Source organism: Pseudophryne corroboree, chromosome 3, assembly GCF_028390025.1.
Source record: "Pseudophryne corroboree isolate aPseCor3 chromosome 3, aPseCor3.hap2, whole genome shotgun sequence".
NCBI lineage: Eukaryota > Metazoa > Chordata > Amphibia > Anura > Myobatrachidae > Pseudophryne > Pseudophryne corroboree.
In genome coordinates, this window is record NC_086446.1 from 125,105,747 (window position 1) to 125,126,673 (window position 20,927).

Sequence of the window (20,927 nt, forward strand, 5' to 3'; positions counted from 1 at the left end):
CCACAAACCGGTGTTGTGTTTTCACTTTCCTGCAAAGGGCTTTAGAGCGTATTAATCGGTATAAGGTTCATAAACATTGTTAAGGTGTACGCACTGCGGGTACTTTATACCACCTGCGCTACTTAAGGTTTAAAGGTATTACATCGTTGCAGTACTTGACTGCTAAGGTTTAAAGTATCAGCATATCATTGAATTGTGTTATTAATAAGGTTTACAGTATATCAATTGGTGTGCGTACGCACCGCGTGTGCGTTGTGCCCACGGCACGCGTCTGATACGCTAAGTGCGTATCAATACGGTACTCAGTACGCAAATAGCGTACTTAGTACATAGTGTGTGTAATTAGTCTAGCGGCCATAGCGGCTCCACGGTGATAGAGAGTCTAGTGGTATAGCTTTGTGTTTTAAGATAATAATTGACATTATCACTCCTCAGTCCCTCGATGCAGGGAGTCTGTTGCCAGCAGGCTCCCTGAAAATAAAAAACCTAACAAAAATGCTTTCTTACAGGAAACTCAGGAGAGCTCCTGAAATGCACCCAGCTCCTCTGGGCATAGTATCAAACTGAGGTCTGGAGGAGGGGCATAGAGGGAGGAGCCAGTGCACACCCAGAGTCAAAGTCTTTCCTAAAGTGCCCATGTCTCCTGCGGAGCCCGTCTATCCCCATGGTCCTTGCGGAGTCCCAGCATCCTCTAGGACGTTAGAGAAAGTAGGTGAAAGTTCTAATTTGTTTGTCTGCTGCCACTTCTGATTTATTGCACCTATTATCATCCCATTGTCTATATATTTCTGTCTCTACAGTGTCCTCAATATGATATGATTCTCCCCGTCCTTCCCCTGTTCCTCCCATCTCCCCCTGTACTTTCAGTCGCATTGCCCTCCCTACCTTATGTCTCATGTCTGCACTGACTGTGTGTTCTATTTATATATATGATTTGTTTTCCTACATAATATTTTATACCAAATATACAGCACTGTACAGACCGATGGATGGTGATGATGAAGAACTAGATCCATAGGGTCAGTGAAGTATGTACTCCAGTCTCCAGATCACTGAAGATAGACCGAGAGGGCATACACAGTCATATACATCTCTCTCGAGTCAGGGGGGCTCATTGCTACACTCAGTCTATAGTATGCATTCACCAGGCTGCAAACTCTGTTGACATTCATAATGTTGGCAGAATTGTTAAAATATTGACATTTCACATGTTGACTTCTGAGAAATGTTGACCATTAGCGTTAGGGATAGACTTACTTGCAAAAACATTGCCGATATTCTGACCATACAGTATTGACATTTCATTAGTACAGACATTCTGAATGGGGAAATGTCAACACTGGGGCAGATGTATTAAGCCTGGAGAAGTGATAAAGCAGTGATAAGTGCAAGGTGATAACGCACTAGCCAATCAGCTCCTAACTGTAAATATACATATTGGAGCTGATTGGCTGGAGTGTTATCACCTTGCACTTATCACTGGTTTATCACTTCTCCAGGCTTAATACATCTGCCCCATTATGACCGTGCCGACATTCTTAGTTGATCCACACTGCAATCATGGATGTGGCTGTAACCTGTGCCCATTTGTCACACAGGAACCAACAGAGGACCAGCTGCTGCTGTTACCCACTTTTCAGCCCACTTCCCTCTGCTCAATGTGGGCTGTACTTTATACAGTATGCACCCTATACATTTAATAAGATATATGTTTATTGTAAACCACTTTAAACAAAGAAATCTGTTTCCTATCATACTTCTTAATAAAGGGTCAGAGGTATTTGATAAGAAATATAAAGAACCAGGATCAATGTCACAACGGCTGGAATTCCCACTGCTGCCATCTGCCCACTACTTGGAGTCCTGTTGCCAGAGTAGCCGTTTGACTACTCTTATTGTCTGGAGCCACGTGGCAGTAAAGTGGGGCTCCTATGGAATACAGCATAGTAGAAAGCCTGGCTATCATGGTACGAGACATTCCTCGATTTCTGTAGAGTCTGTCTGTGTATCCCATACGCAGCTCTGAAGACTGCTCACTAAGTGCCCAGGCAACAGGTGGCCCCACGCCTCCTTTTCTGGCACACACATTAGGGAACACCTGGATGCATCGTTCCACATAGCGTTCACTGCGTTCATTGCCACCAAATGCCCAGGCTGCATTAACATAATGTGCTTCATCAGGGTGGAGTGTAGAGAACTGCAACTCACTGCGGAAACACAGAGATAAAACAAAGGGAAATTAAATTAATAGTGAGCAGGGATATACTAATTTGAGAGCGTAGGATTATTGGGTTGACAGTAACTAGGTCAACAGTCAGTAGGTCGACCACTATTGGTCGACAGTGACTAGGTTGACACCTGAAATAGATCGACATGGGCATTAGGTCGACATGGAAAAAGGTCGACATTAGTTGTTTTTTTTAAATGGTTTAGTTTTCTTAGTGAAGTGACGTCCCATGGCTCGCTTTGAACGCCATGCTTCAAACAAGGTGCCTCGCTCTGCTACCGATGCGCTCGGCACAGGTTACTATTGCCATTCGTAGTCCACGTGGATTGTAAAGTACAAAAAGTTCAAAAAATTAAGAAAAAAAGGCGAAAAACTCATGTTGACCTTTGCCATGTCAACCTAGTGACCATGTCGACCTAATACATGTCGACCGATTTAAAGACATAGGCCCTCATTCCGAGTTGATCGGTCGCAAGGCGATTTTAGCAGAGTTACACACGCTAAGCCGCCGCCTACTGGGAGTGAATCTTAGCTTCTTAAAATTGCGAACGATGTATTCGCAATATTGCGATAACAAACTTCTTAGCAGTTTCAGAGTAGCTTCAGACTTACTCGGCATCTGCGATCAGTTCAGTGCTTGTCGTTCCTGGTTTGACGTCACAAACACACCCAGCGTTCGCCCAGACACTCCCCCGTTTCTCCGGCCACTCCTGCGTTTTTTCCGGAAACGGTAGCGTTTTCATCCACACGCCCCTAAAACGCCGTGTTTCCGCCCAGTAACACCCATTTCCTGTCAATCACACTACGATCGCCGGAGCGATGAAAAAGCCGTGAGTAAAAATACTATCTTCATTGTAAAATTACTTGGCGCAGTCGCAGTGCGAATATTGCGCATGCGTACTAAGCGAATTTTCACTGCGATGCGATGAAAAATACAGAGCGAACGACTCGGAATGAGGGCCCTAATACAGCTGCGGTGCAAAAATATGCAAAAGCCATAGGAGTTAAAAATGGCCACTGTTGGCTTCTGTGATCTGCTGCTGAGTCTGAGGCCCAAACATCGGCTCAACTGCGTGACCACTGAACATCTGAGCAATCTTCAGGTTATCACACTGCTGAAGCCTGTGATGCTGTGTCCAAGGATGCCGGCTTCAGCACGCCCAGAACACAGGGCAGACAGGTCCCCATTTTCTAGAACACTGACTGTTTGCTGCTCCATTGCCAACCCCAAACGCCATCTCTGAATTACTCCCGTAGTATTGTTATTAGCTACACACTGGAAAAAATAGGATTTTAATTACCTACCGGTAAATCCTTTTCTCGTAGTCCGTAGAGGATACTGGGGTTCCATTTAGTACTATGAGGTATAGACGGGTCCACTAGGAGCCATGGGCACTTTAAGAATTTGATAGTGTGGGCTGGCTCCTCCCTCTATGCCCCTCTTACCAGACCCAGTCTAGGAAACTGTGCCGAGGAGACGGACATACTTTGAGAGAAGAAAAGATAAAGATAGTGGTGAGATTCCGAACCAGCACACACAGAGGAAAGCTATGCTAACCCAACTTTAAACAGGAACAGCAACAGCTGAACCAACAATACTTAACCAAGTAACAGTGCAGGAAGAACGAAGCACCGTGCGGGCGCCCAGTATACTCTATGGACTACGAGAAAAGGATTTACCGGTAGGTAATTAAAATCCTATTTTCTCTTACGTCCTAGAGGATACTAAGGTTCCATTTAGTACTATGGGGATGTACCAAAGCTCCCAAACCGGGTGGGAGAGTGCTGAGGTTCCTGCAGAACTTATTGATCAAACTGAAGGTCCACAGAGGCCAAAGTATCGAACTTGTAGAACTTAGCAAACATGTTCGAAACAGACCAAGTAGCCGCTCGGCAGAGCTGTAAAGCCGAGACACCCTGGGCAGCCACCCAGGAAGAACCCACCGACCTAGTAGACTGGGCCTATACAGATCTTGGAACCGGCAAACCTGCCGTGGAATAAGTATGCTGGATAGTGAGCCTGATCCAGCATGCAATTGTCTGCTTTGAAGCAGGATACACAATTTTATTGGGATCATATAGAACGAACAGCGAGTCGGATTTCCTGTGACGTCCTCTTTACGTATACCTTCAAAGCTCTCACAACATTCAAAGACTTTGAAGTAGCGGAAGTGTCAGTGATAACCGGAACCACAATAGGTTGGTTGATGTGAAACGCAGACACCACTTTCGGAAGAAATTGCTGACAAGTTCTGAGTTCAGCTCTGTCCTCCTGGAAAATTAAATAGGGGCTCTTGCGAGACAAAGCCCCCAGCTCCGACACACGTCTTGCTGAAGCCAAGGCCAACAGTGTGACGGTCTTCCATGTAAGATATTTTACATCCACCTCCTGTAACAGTTCAAACCAGTCAGATTGTAGGAACTGCAGCACCAAATTGAGATCCCAAGGCGCCGTGGGAGGCACAAAGGGAGGTTGGATGCGCAGAACCCCTTTCAAAAATGTCTGGACCTCAGGGAGAGAAGCCAATTGTTTCTGAAAGAAAATGGACAAGGATGAAATCTGGACTTTTATGGAGCCCAGACTTAGGCTCACATCCACACCTTCCTGCAGAAAAAGCAGGAAACATCCCAGGTGAAATTCCACCGCAGAATAAGTTCTGCTATCGCACCAAGAGACGTATTTCTTTCATATATGGTGATAATGTTTAAACATAACCCCCTTCCTGGCTTGGATCATAGTCGGGATAAGTTTGTTACGGATCCCTCTTCTGGCTAGAATCACCCGTTCAACTTCCATGCCATCAAACGTAGCCGCAGTAAGTCCTGATAGACGAACGGACCCTGTTGCAGAAGATCCTTGCAAAGAGGTAGAGGCCACGGATCTTCGAGGAGCATCTCCAGAAGGTCTGCGTACCAGGCCCTTCTTGGCAAGTCCGGAGCAATGAGTATTGCTTGAACCTTTTCCCTTTTTATTCTTTTATATTCAAACATATAAAATAATTGCAGTAAATTCTTCAGGAGCTTCCTTCAGCGTGACCGGCTCCTCCGTGCACATGTTCTAAACTGAGTCTGGTATGAGGGGCATAGAGAGAGGAGCCAGCCCACACTATCAAATTCTTAAAATGCCCATGGCTCCTAGTGGACCCGTCTACACCCCATGGTACTAAATGGAACCCCAGTATCCTCTAGGACGTAAGAGAAATAATAATAACAACAGAAACTTGAATTGAGAGAGAAGTACTGCTATCATAAAGACATGGGCATAGATATAGTTATTGTATGATGTGCCATTGTTATGGGGCCCAGAGTCTTAGGGGACTTGGACGCAGGTTAGATACTAGAGATGTGCACTTGAAATTTTTCGGGTTTTGTGTTTTGGTTTTGGGTTCGGTTCCGCGGCCGTGTTTTGGGTTCGACCGCGTTTTGGCAAAACCTCACCGAATTTTTTTTGTCGGATTCGGGTGTGTTTTGGATTCGGGTGTTTTTTTCAAAAAACACTAAAAAACAGCTTAAATCATAGAATTTTGGGGTCATTTTGATCCCAAAGTATTATTAACCTCAAAAACCATAATTTCTACTCATTTTCAGTCTATTCTGAATACCTCACACCTCACAATATTATTTTTAGTCCTAAAATTTGCACCGAGGTCGCTGGATGACTAAGCTAAGCGACCCTAGTGGCCGACACAAACACCTGGCCCATCTAGGAGTGGCACTGCAGTGTCACGCAGGATGGCCCTTCCAAAAAACACTCCCCAAACAGCACATGACGCAAAGAAAAAAAGAGGCGCAATGAGGTAGCTGTGTGAGTAAGCTAAGCGACCCTAGTGGCCGACACAAACACCTGGCCCATCTAGGAGTGGCACTGCAGTGTCACGCAGGATGGCCCTTCCAAAAAACACTCCCCAAACAGCACATGACGCAAAGAAAAAAAGAGGCGCAATGAGGTAGCTGTATGAGTAAGATAAGCGACCCTAGTGGCCGACACAAACACCTGGCCCATCTAGGAGTGGCACTGCAGTGTCACGCAGGATGGCCATTCCAAAAAACACTCCCCAAACAGCACATGACGCAAAGAAAAAAAGAGGCGCAATGAGGTAGCTGTGTGAGTAAGATAAGCGACCCTAGTGGCCGACACAAACACCTGGCCCATCTAGGAGTGGCACTGCAGTGTCACGCAGGATGGCCCTTCCAAAAAACACTCCCCAAACAGCACATGACGCAAAGAAGAAAAAAAAGAGGCGCAATGAGGTAGCTGTGTGAGTACGCTAAGCGACCCTAGTGGCCGACACAAACACCTGGCCCATCTAGGAGTGGCACTGCAGTGTCACGCAGGATGGCCCTTCCAAAAAACACTCCCCAAACAGCACATGACGCAAATAAAAATGAAAGAAAAAAGAGGTGCAAGATGGAATTGTCCTTGGGCCCTCCCACCCACCCTTATGTTGTATAAACAGGACATGCACACTTTAACCAACCCATCATTTCAGTGACAGGGTCTGCCACACGACTGTGACTGAAATGACGGGTTGGTTTGGACCCCCACCGAAAAAGAAGCAATTAATCTCTCCTTGCACAAACTGGCTCTACAGAGGCAAGATGTCCACCTCATCATCATCCTCCTATATATCACCGTGTACATCCCGCTCCTCACAGATTATCAATTCGTCCCCACTGGAATCCACCATCTCAGCTCCCTGTGTACTTTGTGGAGGCAATTGCTGCTGGTCAATGTCTCCACGGAGGAATTGATTATAATTCATTTTAATGAACATCATCTTCTCCACATTTTCTGGAAGTAACCTCGTACGCCGATTGCTGACAAGGTGAGCGGCGGCACTAAACACTCTTTCGGAGTACACACTTGTGGGAGGGCAACTTAGGTAGAATAATGCCAGTTTGTGCAAGGGCCTCCAAATTGCCTCTTTTTCCTGCCAGTATAAGTACGGACTGTCTGACGTGCCTACTTGGATGCGGTCACTCATATAATCCTCCACCATTCTTTCAATGGTGACAGAATCATATGCAGTGACAGTAGACGACATGTCCGTAATCGTTGTCAGGTCCTTCAGTCCGGACCAGATGTCAGCATCAGCAGTCGCTCCAGACTGCCCTGCATCACCGCCAGCGGGTGGGCTCGGAATTCTGAGCCTTTTCCTCGCACCCCCAGTTGCGGGAGAATGTGAAGGAGGAGATGTTGACAGGTCGCGTTCCGCTTGACTTGACAATTTTGTCACCAGCAGGTCTTTGAACCCCAGCAGACTTGTGTCTGCCGGAAAGAGAGATCCAAGGTAGGTTTTAAATCTAGGATCGAGCACGGTGGCCAAAATGTAGTGCTCTGATTTCAACAGATTGACCACCCGTGAATCCTTGTTAAGCGAATTAAGGGCTCCATCCACAAGTCCCACATGCCTAGTGGAATCGCTCCCTTTTAGCTCCTCCTTCAATGCCTCCAGCTTCTTCTGCAAAAGCCTGATGAGGGGAATGACCTGACTCAGGCTGGCAGTGTCTGAACTGACTTCACGTGTGGCAAGTTCAAAAGGTTGCAGAACCTTGCACAACGTTGAAATCATTCTCCACTGCGCTTGAGACAGGTACATTCCACCTCCTATATCGTGCTCAATTGTATAGGCTTGAATGGCCTTTTGATGCTCCTCCAACCTCTGAAGCATATATAGGGTTGAATTCCACCTCGTTACCACTTCTTGCTTCAGATGATGGCAGGGCAGGTTCAGGCGTTTTTGGTGGTGCTCCAGTCTTCTGTACGTGGTGCCTGTACGCCGAAAGTGTCCCGCAATTCTTCTGGCCACCGACAGCATCTCTTGCACGCCCCTGTCGTTTTTTAAAAAATTCTGCACCACCAAATTCAAGGTATGTGCAAAACATGGGACGTGCTGGAATTTGCCCATATTTAATGCACACACAATATTGCTGGCGTTGTCCGATGCCACAAATCCACAGGAGAGTCCAATTGGGGTAAGCCATTCCGCGATGATCTTCCTCAGTTGCCGTAAGAGGTTTTCAGCTGTGTGCGTATTCTGGAAACCGGTGATACAAAGCGTAGCCTGCCTAGGAAAGAGTTGGCGTTTGCGAGATGCTGCTACTGGTGCCGCCGCTGCTGTTCTTGCGGCGGGAGTCCATACATCTACCCAGTGGGCTGTCACAGTCATATAGTCCTGACCCTGCCCTGCTCCACTTGTCCACATGTCCGTGGTTAAGTGGACATTGGGTACGCCTAGAGAAGTGGAACCTAGATGGTATTTGGTAACGGGGGCACACTACCTCAAGAAATTGTCTAGTTCCCTGTGAACTAATGGCGGATACCGGACGCACGTCTAACACCAACATAGTTGTCAAGGCCTCAGTTATCCGCTTTGCAACAGGATGACTGCTGTGATATTTAATCTTCCTCGCAAAGGACTGTTGGACAGTCAATTGCTTGGTGGAAGTAGTAAAAGTGGGCTTACGACTTCCCCTCTGGGATGACCATCGACTCCCAGCAGCAACAACAGCAGCGTCAGCAGCAGTAGGCGTTACACGCAAGGATGCATCGGAGGAATCCCAGGCAGGAGAGGACTCGTCAGAATTGCCAGTGACATGGCCTGCAGGACTATTGGCATTCCTGGGGAAGGAGGAAATTGACACTGAGGGAGTTGGTGGGGTGGTTTGCGTGAGCTTGGTTACAAGAGGAAGGGATTTACTGGTCAGTGGACTGCTTCCGCTGTCGCCCAAAGTTTTTGAACTTGTCACTGACTTATTATGAATGCGCTGCAGGTGACGTATAAGGGAGGATGTTCCGAGGTGGTTAACGTCCTTACCCCTACTTATTACAGCTTGACAAAGGCAACACACGGCTTGACACATGTTGTCCGCATTTCTGTTGAAATACTTCCACACCGAAGAGCTGATTTTTTTGGTATTTTCACCAGGCATGTCAACGGCCCTATTCCTCCCACGGACAACAGGTGTCTCCCCGGGTGCCTGACTTAAACAAACCACCTCACCATCAGAATCCTCCTTGTCAATTTCCTCCCCAGCGCCAGCAACACCCATATCCTCCTCATCCTGGTGTACTTCAACACTGACATCTTCAATCTGACTATCAGGAACTGGACTGCGGGTGCTCCTTCCAGCACTTGCAGGGGGCGTGCAAATGGTGGAAGGCGCATGCTCTTCACGTCCAGTGTTGGGAAGGTCAGGCATCGCAACCGACACAATTGGACTCTCCTTGTGGATTTGGAAGAACGCACAGTTCTTTGCTGTGCTTTTGCCAGCTTGAGTCTTTTCATTTTTCTAGCGAGAGGCTGAGTGCTTCCATCCTCATGTGAAGCTGAACCACTAGCCATGAACATAGGCCAGGGCCTCAGCCGTTCCTTGCCACTCCGTGTGGTAAATGGCATATTGGCAAGTTTACGCTTCTCCTCCGACAATTTTATTTTAGATTTTGGAGTCCTTTTTTTACTGATATTTGGTGTTTTGGATTTTACATGCTCTGTACTATGACATTGGGCATCGGCCTTGGCAGACGACGTTGCTGGCATTTCATCGTCTCGGCCATGACTAGTGGCAGCAGCTTCAGCACGAGGTGGAAGTGGATCTTGATCTTTCCCTAATTTTGGAACCTCAACATTTTTGTTCTCCATATTTTAATAGGCACAACTAAAAGGCACCTCAGGTAAACAATGGAGATGGATGGATACTAGTATACTTATGGATGGACAAGCGACTGCCGACACAGAGGTAGCTACAGCCGTGGACTACCGTACTGTGTCTGCTGCTAATATAGACTGGATGATAATGAGATGAAATTAATATATATATATATATATAATATCACTAGTACTGCAGCCGGACAGGTATATATATTTATTATTTAATGACTGATGACGGACCTGCTGGACACTGTCAGCTCAGCAGCACCGCAGACTGCTACAGTAAGCTACTATAGTAGTATGTATCAAGAAGAAAGAAAAAAAAAAAAACCACGGGTAGGTGGTATACAATTATGGATGGACGAGCGACTGCCGACACAGAGGTAGCTACAGCCGTGGACTACCGTACTGTGTCTGCTGCTAATATAGACTGGATGATAATGAGATGAAATTAATATATATATATATATAATATCACTAGTACTGCAGCCGGACAGGTATATATATTTATTATGTAATGACTGATGACGGACCTGCTGGACACTGTCAGCTCAGCAGCACCGCAGACTGCTACAGTAAGCTACTATAGTAGTATGTATCAAGAAGAAAGAAAAAAAAAAAAACACGGGTAGGTGGTATACAATTATGGATGGACGAGCGACTGCCGACACAGAGGTAGCTACAGCCGTGGACTACCGTACTGTGTCTGCTGCTAATATAGACTGGATGATAATGAGATGAAATTAATATATATATATATAATATCACTAGTACTGCAGCCGGACAGGTATATATATTTATTATGTAATGACTGATGACGGACCTGCTGGACACTGTCAGCTCAGCAGCACCGCAGACTGCTACAGTAAGCTACTATAGTAGTATGTATCAAGAAGAAAGAAAAAAAAAAACACGCGTAGGTGGTATACAATTATATATATATTATATACAATTATATATATATATATATATATATATATTAAACTGGTGGTGATTAATTAAACTGGTGGTCAGGTCACTGGTCACACTTAGAGATGAGCGCCGGAAATTTTTCGGGTTTTGTGTTTTGGTTTTGGGTTCGGTTCCGCGGCCGTGTTTTGGGTTCGACCGCGTTTTGGCAAAACCTCACCGAATTTTTTTTGTCGGATTCGGGTGTGTTTTGGATTCGGGTGTTTTTTTAAAAAAACCCTAAAAAACAGCTTAAATCATAGAATTTGGGGGTAATTTTGATCCCAAAGTATTATTAACCTCAAAAAACATAATTTACACTCATTTTCAGCCTATTCTGAACACATCACACCTCACAATATTATTTTTAGTCCTAAAATTTGCACCGAGGTCGCTGTGTGAGTAAGATAAGCGACCCTAGTGGCCGACACAAACACCGGGCCCATCTAGGAGTGGCACTGCAGTGTCACGCAGGATGGCCCTTCCAAAAAACCCTCCCCAAACAGCACATGACGCAAAGAAAAAAAGAGGCGCAATGAGGTAGCTGACTGTGTGAGTAAGATTAGCGACCCTAGTGGCCGACACAAACACCGGGCACATCTAGGAGTGGCACTGCAGTGTCACGCAGGATGTCCCTTCCAAAAAACCCTCCCCAAACAGCACATGACGCAAAGAAAAAAAGAGGCGCAATGAGGTAGCTGTGTGAGTAAGATTAGCGACCCTAGTGGCCGACACAAACACCGGGCCCATCTAGGAGTGGCACTGCAGTGTCACGCAGGATGTCCCTTCCAAAAAACCCTCCCCAATCAGCACATGATGCAAAGAAAAAGAAAAGAAAAAAGAGGTGCAAGATGGAATTATCCTTGGGCCCTCCCACCCACCCTTATGTTGTATAAACAAAACAGGACATGCACACTTTAACCAACCCATCATTTCAGTGACAGGGTCTGCCACACGACTGTGACTGATATGACGGGTTGGTTTGGACCCCCCCCAAAAAAGAAGCAATTAATCTCTCCTTGCACAAACTGGCTCTACAGAGGCAAGATGTCCACCTCATCTTCACCCTCCGATATATCACCGTGTACATCCCCCTCCTCACAGATTATCAATTCGTCCCCACTGGAATCCACCATCTCAGCTCCCTGTGTACTTTGTGGAGGCAATTGCTGCTGGTCAATGTCTCCGCGGAGGAATTGATTATAATTCATTTTAATGAACATCATCTTCTCCACATTTTCTGGATGTAACCTCGTACGCCGATTGCTGACAAGGTGAGCGGCGGCACTAAACACTCTTTCGGAGTACACACTTGTGGGAGGGCAACTTAGGTAGAATAAAGCCAGTTTGTGCAAGGGCCTCCAAATTGCCTCTTTTTCCTGCCAGTATAAGTACGGACTGTGTGACGTGCCTACTTGGATGCGGTCACTCATATAATCCTCCACCATTCTATCAATGTTGAGAGAATCATATGCAGTGACAGTAGACGACATGTCCGTAATCGTTGTCAGGTCCTTCAGTCCGGACCAGATGTCAGCATCAGCAGTCGCTCCAGACTGCCCTGCATCACCGCCAGCGGGTGGGCTCGGAATTCTGAGCCTTTTCCTCGCACCCCCAGTTGCGGGAGAATGTGAAGGAGGAGATGTTGACAGGTCGCGTTCCGCTTGACTTGACAATTTTGTCACCAGCAGGTCTTTCAACCCCAGCAGACCTGTGTCTGCCGGAAAGAGAGATCCAAGGTAGGCTTTAAATCTAGGATCGAGCACGGTGGCCAAAATGTAGTGCTCTGATTTCAACAGATTGACCACCCGTGAATCCTTGTTAAGCGAATTAAGGGCTGCATCCACAAGTCCCACATGCCTAGCGGAATCGCTCCGTGTTAGCTCCTTCTTCAATGCCTCCAGCTTCTTCTGCAAAAGCCTGATGAGGGGAATGACCTGACTCAGGCTGGCAGTGTCTGAACTGACTTCACGTGTGGCAAGTTCAAAGGGCATCAGAACCTTGCACAACGTTGAAATCATTCTCCACTGCACTTGAGACAGGTGCATTCCATCTCCTATATCGTGCTCAATTGTATAGGCTTGAATGGCCTTTTGCTGCTCCTCCAACCTCTGAAGCATATAGAGGGTTGAATTCCACCTCGTTACCACTTCTTGCTTCAGATGATGGCAGGGCAGGTTCAGTAGTTTTTGGTGGTGCTCCAGTCTTCTGTACGTGGTGCCTGTACGCCGAAAGTGTCCCGCAATTTTTCTGGCCACCGACAGCATCTCTTGCACGCCCCTGTCGTTTTTTAAAAAATTCTGCACCACCAAATTCAAGGTATGTGCAAAACATGGGACGTGCTGGAATTTGCCCATATTTAATGCACACACAATATTGCTGGCGTTGTCCGATGCCACAAATCCACAGGAGAGTCCAATTGGGGTAAGCCATTCCGCGATGATCTTCCTCAGTTGCCGTAAGAGGTTTTCAGCTGTGTGCGTATTCTGGAAAGCGGTGATACAAAGCGTAGCCTGCCTAGGAAAGAGTTGGCGTTTGCGAGATGCTGCTACTGGTGCCGCCGCTGCTGTTCTTGCGGCGGGAGTCCATACATCTACCCAGTGGGCTGTCACAGTCATATAGTCCTGACCCTGCCCTGCTCCACTTGTCCACATGTCCGTGGTTAAGTGGACATTGGGTACAACTGCATTTTTTAGGACACTGGTGAGTCTTTTTCTGACGTCCGTGTACATTCTCGGTATCGCCTGCCTAGAGAAGTGGAACCTAGATGGTATTTGGTAACGGGGGCACACTGCCTCAATAAATTGTCTAGTTCCCTGTGAACTAACGGCGGATACCGGACGCACGTCTAACACCAACATAGTTGTCAAGGACTCAGTTATCCGCTTTGCAGTAGGATGACTGCTGTGATATTTCATCTTCCTCGCAAAGGACTGTTGAACAGTCAATTGCTTACTGGAAGTAGTACAAGTGGGCTTACGACTTCCCCTCTGGGATGACCATCGACTCCCAGCGGCAACAACAGCAGCGCCAGCAGCAGTAGGCGTTACACGCAAGGATGCATCGGAGGAATCCCAGGCAGGAGAGGACTCGTCAGACTTGCCAGTGACATGGCCTGCAGGACTATTGGCATTCCTGGGGAAGGAGGAAATTGACACTGAGGGAGTTGGTGGGGTGGTTTGCGTGAGCTTGGTTACAAGAGGAAGGGATTTACTGGTCAGTGGACTGCTTCCGCTGTCACCCAAAGTTTTTGAACTTGTCACTGACTTATTATGAATGCGCTGCAGGTGACGTATAAGGGAGGATGTTCCGAGGTGGTTAACGTCCTTACCCCTACTTATTACAGCTTGACAAAGGGAACACACGGCTTGACACCTGTTGTCCGCATTTCTGGTGAAATACCTCCACACCGAAGAGCTGATTTTTTTGGTATTTTCACCTGGCATGTCAACGGCCATATTCCTCCCACGGACAACAGGTGTCTCCCCGGGTGCCTGACTTAAACAAACCACCTCACCATCAGAATCCTCCTGGTCAATTTCCTCCCCAGCGCCAGCAACACCCATATCCTCCTCATCCTGGTGTACTTCAACACTGACATCTTCAATCTGACTATCAGGAACTGGACTGCGGGTGCTCCTTCCAGCACTTGCAGGGGGCATGCAAATAGTGGAAGGCGCATGCTCTTCACGTCCAGTGTTGGGAAGGTCAGGCATCGCAAACGACACAATTGGACTCTCCTTGTGGATTTGGGATTTCAAAGAACGCACAGTTCTTTGCGGTGCTTTTGCCAGCTTGAGTCTTTTCAGTTTTCTAGCGAGAGGCTGAGTGCTTCCATCCTCATGTGAAGCTGAACCACTAGCCATGAACATAGGCCAGGGCCTCAGCCGTTCCTTGCCACTCCGTGTGGTAAATGGCATATTGGCAAGTTTACGCTTCTCCTCCGACAATTTTATTTTAGGTTTTGGAGTCCTTTTTTTTCTGATATTTGGTGTTTTGGATTTGACATGCTCTGTACTATGACATTGGGCATCGGCCTTGGCAGACGACGTTGCTGGCATTTCATCGTCTCGGCCATGACTAGTGGCAGCAGCTTCAGCACGAGGTGGAAGTGGATCTTGATCTTTCCCTAATTTTGGAACCTCAACTTTTTTGTTCTCCATATTTTATAGGCAGAACTAAAAGGCACCTCAGGTAAACAATGGAGATGGATGGATTGGATACTAGTATACAATTATGGACGGACTGCCACGGTTAGGTGGTATAAAAAAACCACGGTTAGGTGGTATATATTATAATAATAATACAATTATGGATGGACGGACTGCCTGCCGACTGCCGACACAGAGGTAGCCACAGCCGTGAACTACCGCACTGTACACTGGTTGATAAAGAGATAGTAGTATACTCGTAACAACTAGTATGACACTATGACGACGGTATAAAGAATGAAAAAAAAACCACGGTTAGGTGGTATATATTATAATAATAATACAATTATGGATGGACGGACTGCCTGCCGACTGCCGACACAGAGGTAGCCACAGCCGTGAACTACCGCACTGTACACTGGTTGATAAAGAGATAGTAGTATACTCGTAACAACTAGTATGACACTATGACGACGGTATAAAGAATGAAAAAAAAACCACGGTTAGGTGGTATATATTATAATAATAATACAATTATGGATGGACGGACTGCCTGCCGACTGCCGACACAGAGGTAGCCACAGCCGTGAACTACCGCACTGTACACTGGTTGATAAAGAGATAGTAGTATACTCGTAACAACTAGTATGACACTATGACGGTATAAAGAATGAAAAAAAAACCACGGTTAGGTGGTATATATTATAATAATAATACAATTATGGATGGACGGACTGCCTGCCGACTGCCGACACAGAGGTAGCCACAGCCGTGAACTACCGCACTGTACACTGGTTGATAAAGAGATAGTAGTATACTCGTAACAACTAGTATGACACTATGACGGTATAAAGAATGAAAAAAAAACCACGGTTAGGTGGTATATATTATAATAATAATACAATTATGGATGGACGGACTGCCTGCCGACTGCCGACACAGAGGTAGCCACAGCCGTGAACTACCGCACTGTACACTGGTTGATAAAGAGATAGTAGTATACTCGTAACAACTAGTATGACACTATGACGACGGTATAAAGAATGCAAAAAAAACCACAGTTAGGTGGTATATATTATAATAATAATACAATTATGGATGGACGGACTGCCTGCCGACTGCCGACACAGAGGTAGCCACAGCCGTGAACTACCGCACTGTACACTGGTTGATAAAGAGATAGTAGTATACTCGTAACAATTAGGATGACACTATGACGGTATAAAGAATGAAAAAAAAACCACGGTTAGGTGGTAGGTATATAATAATAAATAATACAATTCTGGTCGGACGGACTGCCTGCCGTGTGCCGACACAGAGGTAGCCACAGCCGTGAACTACCGCACTGTACACTGGTTGATAAAGAGATAGTAGTATACTCGTAACAATTAGGATGACACTATGACGGTATAAAGAATGAAAAAAAAAACCACGGTTAGGTGGTAGGTATATAATAATAAATAATACAATTCTGGTCGGACGGACTGCCTGCCGTGTGCCGACACAGAGGTAGCCACAGCCGTGAACTACCGCACTGTACACTGGTTGATAAAGAGATAGTAGTATACTCGTAACAATTAGGATGACACTATGACGGTATAAAGAATGAAAAAAAAACCACGGTTAGGTGGTAGGTATATAATAATAAATAATACAATTCTGGTCGGACGGACTGCCTGCCGTGTGCCGACACAGAGGTAGCCACAGCCGTGAACTACCGCACTGTACTGTGTCTGCTGCTAATATAGACTGGTTGATATTTAAAGAGATATTAGTAGTATACAACAATACTATACTGGTGGTCAGGCACTGGTCACCACTCCTGCAGCAAAAGTGTGCACTGTTAATTAATATAATTGTACTCCTGGCTCCTGCTAACAACCTGCAGTGCTCCCCAGTCTCCCCCACAATTAATTATAAGCTTTTAATTTATACATTGATGACTGTGCAGCACACTGGGCTGAGCTGAGTGCACACAGACTGAGTCACACTGTGTGACTGACTGTGCTGTGTATCGTTTTTTTTTTCAGGCAGAGAACGGATATAGCAGAGAGAAGTGAACGGATATATTATATTAAATAAAAGTTAACTAGCAACTGCACTGGTCACTGACTGTGGTAAACTAACTCTGTCTGCGACTCTGCACAATCTCTCTCTATCTAATCTATCTATCTCTATTCTAATGGAGAGGACGCCAGACACGTCCTCTCCCTATCAATCTCAATGCACGAGTGAAAATGGCGGCGACGCGCGGCTCCTTATATAGAATCCGAGTCTCGCGATAGAATCCGAGCCTCGCGAGAATCCGACAGCGTCATGATGACGTTCGGGCGCGCTCGGGTTAACCGAGCAAGGCGGGAAGATCCGAGTCGCTCGGACCCGTGGAAAAAAAAGTGAAGTTCGTGCGGGTTCGGATTCAAAGAAACCGAACCCGCTCATCTCTAGTCACACTATCAGCAACTTGCAAGTAGTACTCCTAAGCAGACAATCACAATATATACTGGTGGTCAGTGTGGTCACAATGGCAGTGTGGCACTCTGGCAGCAAAAGTGTGCACTGTACGTTAAAATATGTACTCCTGCTCTCAGACTCTAACTGCTCCCCACTGTCTCCCCCACAAGTCAGATATACAGTCACACTATCACTTCAGCAAGTAGTAGTACTCCTCCTAATGCTCCCCAAAATTACTAAAGTAAATACTGTGTCTCTCTCTACTCTAGTCTCACTCTCTTCTCTATAAATGGAGAGGACGCCAGCCACGTCCTCTCCCTATCAATCTCAATGCACGTGTGAAAATGGCGGCGACGCGCGGCTCCTTATATAGAATCCGAGTCTTGCGATAGAATCCGAGCCTCGCGAGAATCCGACAGCGGGATGATGACGTTCGGGTGCGCTCGGGTTAACCGAGCAAGGCGGGAAGATCCGAGTCGCTCGGACCCGTGTAAAAAAACCTGAAGTTCGGGCGGGTTCGGATTCCGAGGAACCGAACCCGCTCATCTCTATTAGATACTGTAGTTGTTTACCGAGTCTCAAAAACTGCCGGCAAGCAATTTGAAAAAATGTGTAAACAGACTGGGACCGTGGTCAATGGCTGTTTACTACCTGGAGCTTTAATTGATTATGTTTTCTATATATCTATGGCAAGCAATTGGGTCTGACCTATTGCCAGGCCTAAATGAGGTGACATTCCTTTTTCAGTTAATGATGTGTGTTCTGGATGTCATAATGATAAAGGGGGCATGTAAAGTAGACTAATATGCACTGCATTGTGGTATACTCTGAACTGGATGACACTATAATGTTATATAATATGAACAGGGGCACTTTCAAATGGCACAATATGTACTGGAGGAACAATAATATTGCATTTGAACTTCGTGTACTGTAATGCTACACTGCATGAACTGTGGGAACTACAGTGTGGCATAATATGAAATGGTGCTCTGTAATGTGGCATAAAAATAACCGTGGCCCCTAAAATGTGGTATGGGGGTGTACTAGGGACACTATGTGGCATAATGTGAATTGGAGACACTGGGCCTAATTCAGATCTGTTCGCAGCAGGAAATTTGTTAGCTAATGGGTTAACACCCCCCTGCAGTACACATTGTTTTGCCCAATAGCTAACAAATTTGCTGGTGCGAACAGGTCTGATGTGTACTGGCAGCACTACAATGTGGCATACAGTGAACTAAGGCACTATTATGGTCCATAACATCAACTAGTATCTGCTATGGGGCATAAAACTAACTAGGGCATTACTATGGGGCATACAATGAAAAGCTGACATGGAGCGGCACAGTGTCGTTTCATGGGGCGGGCAAGCCGTGCAACCGCACGGGGTGCCCGCCGCGGCACTGACTTGGTAAACAACTACGGCACTGACTGTGGCTTCCTGCTTCCCCCTCCCCCCTGCTCCTCAGTACCCCACTCGGGGGGCAGAGTTTTGCGGAATGATGCGGTTGCGTTGTGACGTCACAACGCAACCGCGTCATTCCGCGAAACTCCGCCCCCCGAGCGGGGTACTGAGGAGCAGGGGGAGCCAAGTTACGAAGAGGGAGAGGTGGCCGGCGCAAGGAGCGACTGGGGAGGCGGGCCGAAGAGCGGGAATCGCCTCTATAAGTATACTCTCTCTCTCTCTGTCTCTTTCTTGTAAGTGTACTCTCTCTCTCTTGCCTGCCATAATGTATAAAATGGGGACACCTGCCATAATGTGTAAAATGGGGACACCAGCCATAATGTGTAAAAAGGGGACATTGCCTGCCGTAATGTGTAAAATGGGGACTCTTGCCTGACGTAATGTATAAAATGGGGACTCTTGCCTGCCATAATGTGAAAAATGGGGACGCTTGCCTGCCGTAATGTGGAAAATGGGGACACTTGCCTGCCGTAATGTGGACACTTGCCTGACGTAATGTGTAAAGTAGGGACTCTTGCCTGCCGTAATGTGGAAAATGGGGACACTTGCCTGACGTAATGTGTAAAGTAGGGACTCTTGCCTGCCGTAATGTGTAAAATGGGGACTCTGCCTGCCGTAATGTGGGGATTTAATGTATCAAGGGCATTGCAGTGTGTGGCATAATATGGTGCAGGGGGCATTACTGTGTGGGGCTTACTATGGTAGAATTTTTTTTTTCCCTATGGTGGCCATGATCTGTTGGAGCAGGATCAAAAACTGGGGTGTGGGGGCGTGGCTTCGGCGGACATGGAGTAGCACACAGGCTGTGTGTCTCTCCGGCTATTTTATCCTGAATCACCATCCTGTGTCCCCCCAGCACATATTTCAACTCAGTTCATTGGATCCAGTTCTATGCCGCATGTGCCCCATATGCTGAGAGGGGAGGAAAGATTTTTATATCCTGTTGCATTTATTTATTTATTCTGTGCTGACAGGCTGATACTTCCGATATTATACACGGCCACTGGTCAGTTTTGGTATACTATACTTACCCGCAGGCAGCGACTGGACAATTCTGATATACTACATTGAGGTATTCATTGGCCGTCCCTGGACAGTTCTTGATATACTATTTAATATAACTCTTGCCTCCTGCCGCCCGCCCGGTTATAATGGTAAAACCTTCAGCGGGTGCGAGAGAGGGTCGGTGAGGTTGAGACGCGCACCTCCATACTGGAAGACACGGTTACGCCTCTCGGTAGACGCACATCTGCTCTGGAGTCTCAGATGCAGAGGTACATAAAAAGATGACGGATATGGAGGGGAGATTGCGGCGAAATAATGTCCGTTTCGTTGGACTCCCGGAGAAAGAAGAGGGTGCCTCCCCTGAAAAATTTCTTGAACGTTGGCTGTTGGATGTGTTTGGAGCGGAGGAGTTCACCTCACACTTCGCAGTGGAACGTGCCCATAGGGTCCCGATGTGTCCATTACCTCCAGGGGCACCTCCCCGTACGTTTATTGCCAAACTCCTTCATTACCGGGATAGAGATGTGATTCTGAGGCTGGCCCGCACCAAGGGTCCCCTTAAGTGGAACGGTTCCCCAGTTTCAGTTTTTCCGGATTTTGCTGTTGACGTCCAGAAGGATAGAGCTCAGTTTGTCCCTGTGAAACGCAGGCTGCGTGAACTGAATATTCCCTATGCCATGCTCTTTCCGTCTAAACTGTGGGTGGTCTCGGATGGAGAAACAAAATTTTTCACGACCCCTCGTGAAGCATCAATGTGGCTAGACGGACGCTTTCCGGCACGGCGGGCGTTGGCTGTGGATTGAACTTATGCATTTGATTTCTCTACTTGCATGTTGTATACTGCTTCTTTTCTGCCTGCTATGTTATTGTTATATCGTCTTGGGAGGGATGTATGTTTTTTATGACTCCCTGCTAGATGTCAGTTTGGCTGGATAGACGCTTTCCGATTTGGGGAGCGATGGCCGCTGATTGCACTCCTGTATCTGATTTCTCAGCTAGTCAATATGCTACTGTTTGTGATGTGC

General features: G+C 46.7%; 1 protein-coding gene across 1 annotated transcript in view; it reads right to left on the bottom strand.

Annotated features, from left to right (window-relative positions):
- Window positions 1-1,695: 1,695 nt before the first annotated feature.
- The window catches only part of LOC135057536 (glycine N-acyltransferase-like), a 160,412-nt gene continuing 141,180 nt past the window's right edge, over window positions 1,696-20,927 (bottom strand). Inside the window, exon 6 of the mRNA XM_063963384.1 lies at window positions 1,696-2,207. Within this exon, the coding sequence (XP_063819454.1) occupies window positions 1,814-2,207 (394 nt within the window). The 3' untranslated portion in view covers window positions 1,696-1,813. The remainder of the gene's footprint in view (window positions 2,208-20,927) is intronic.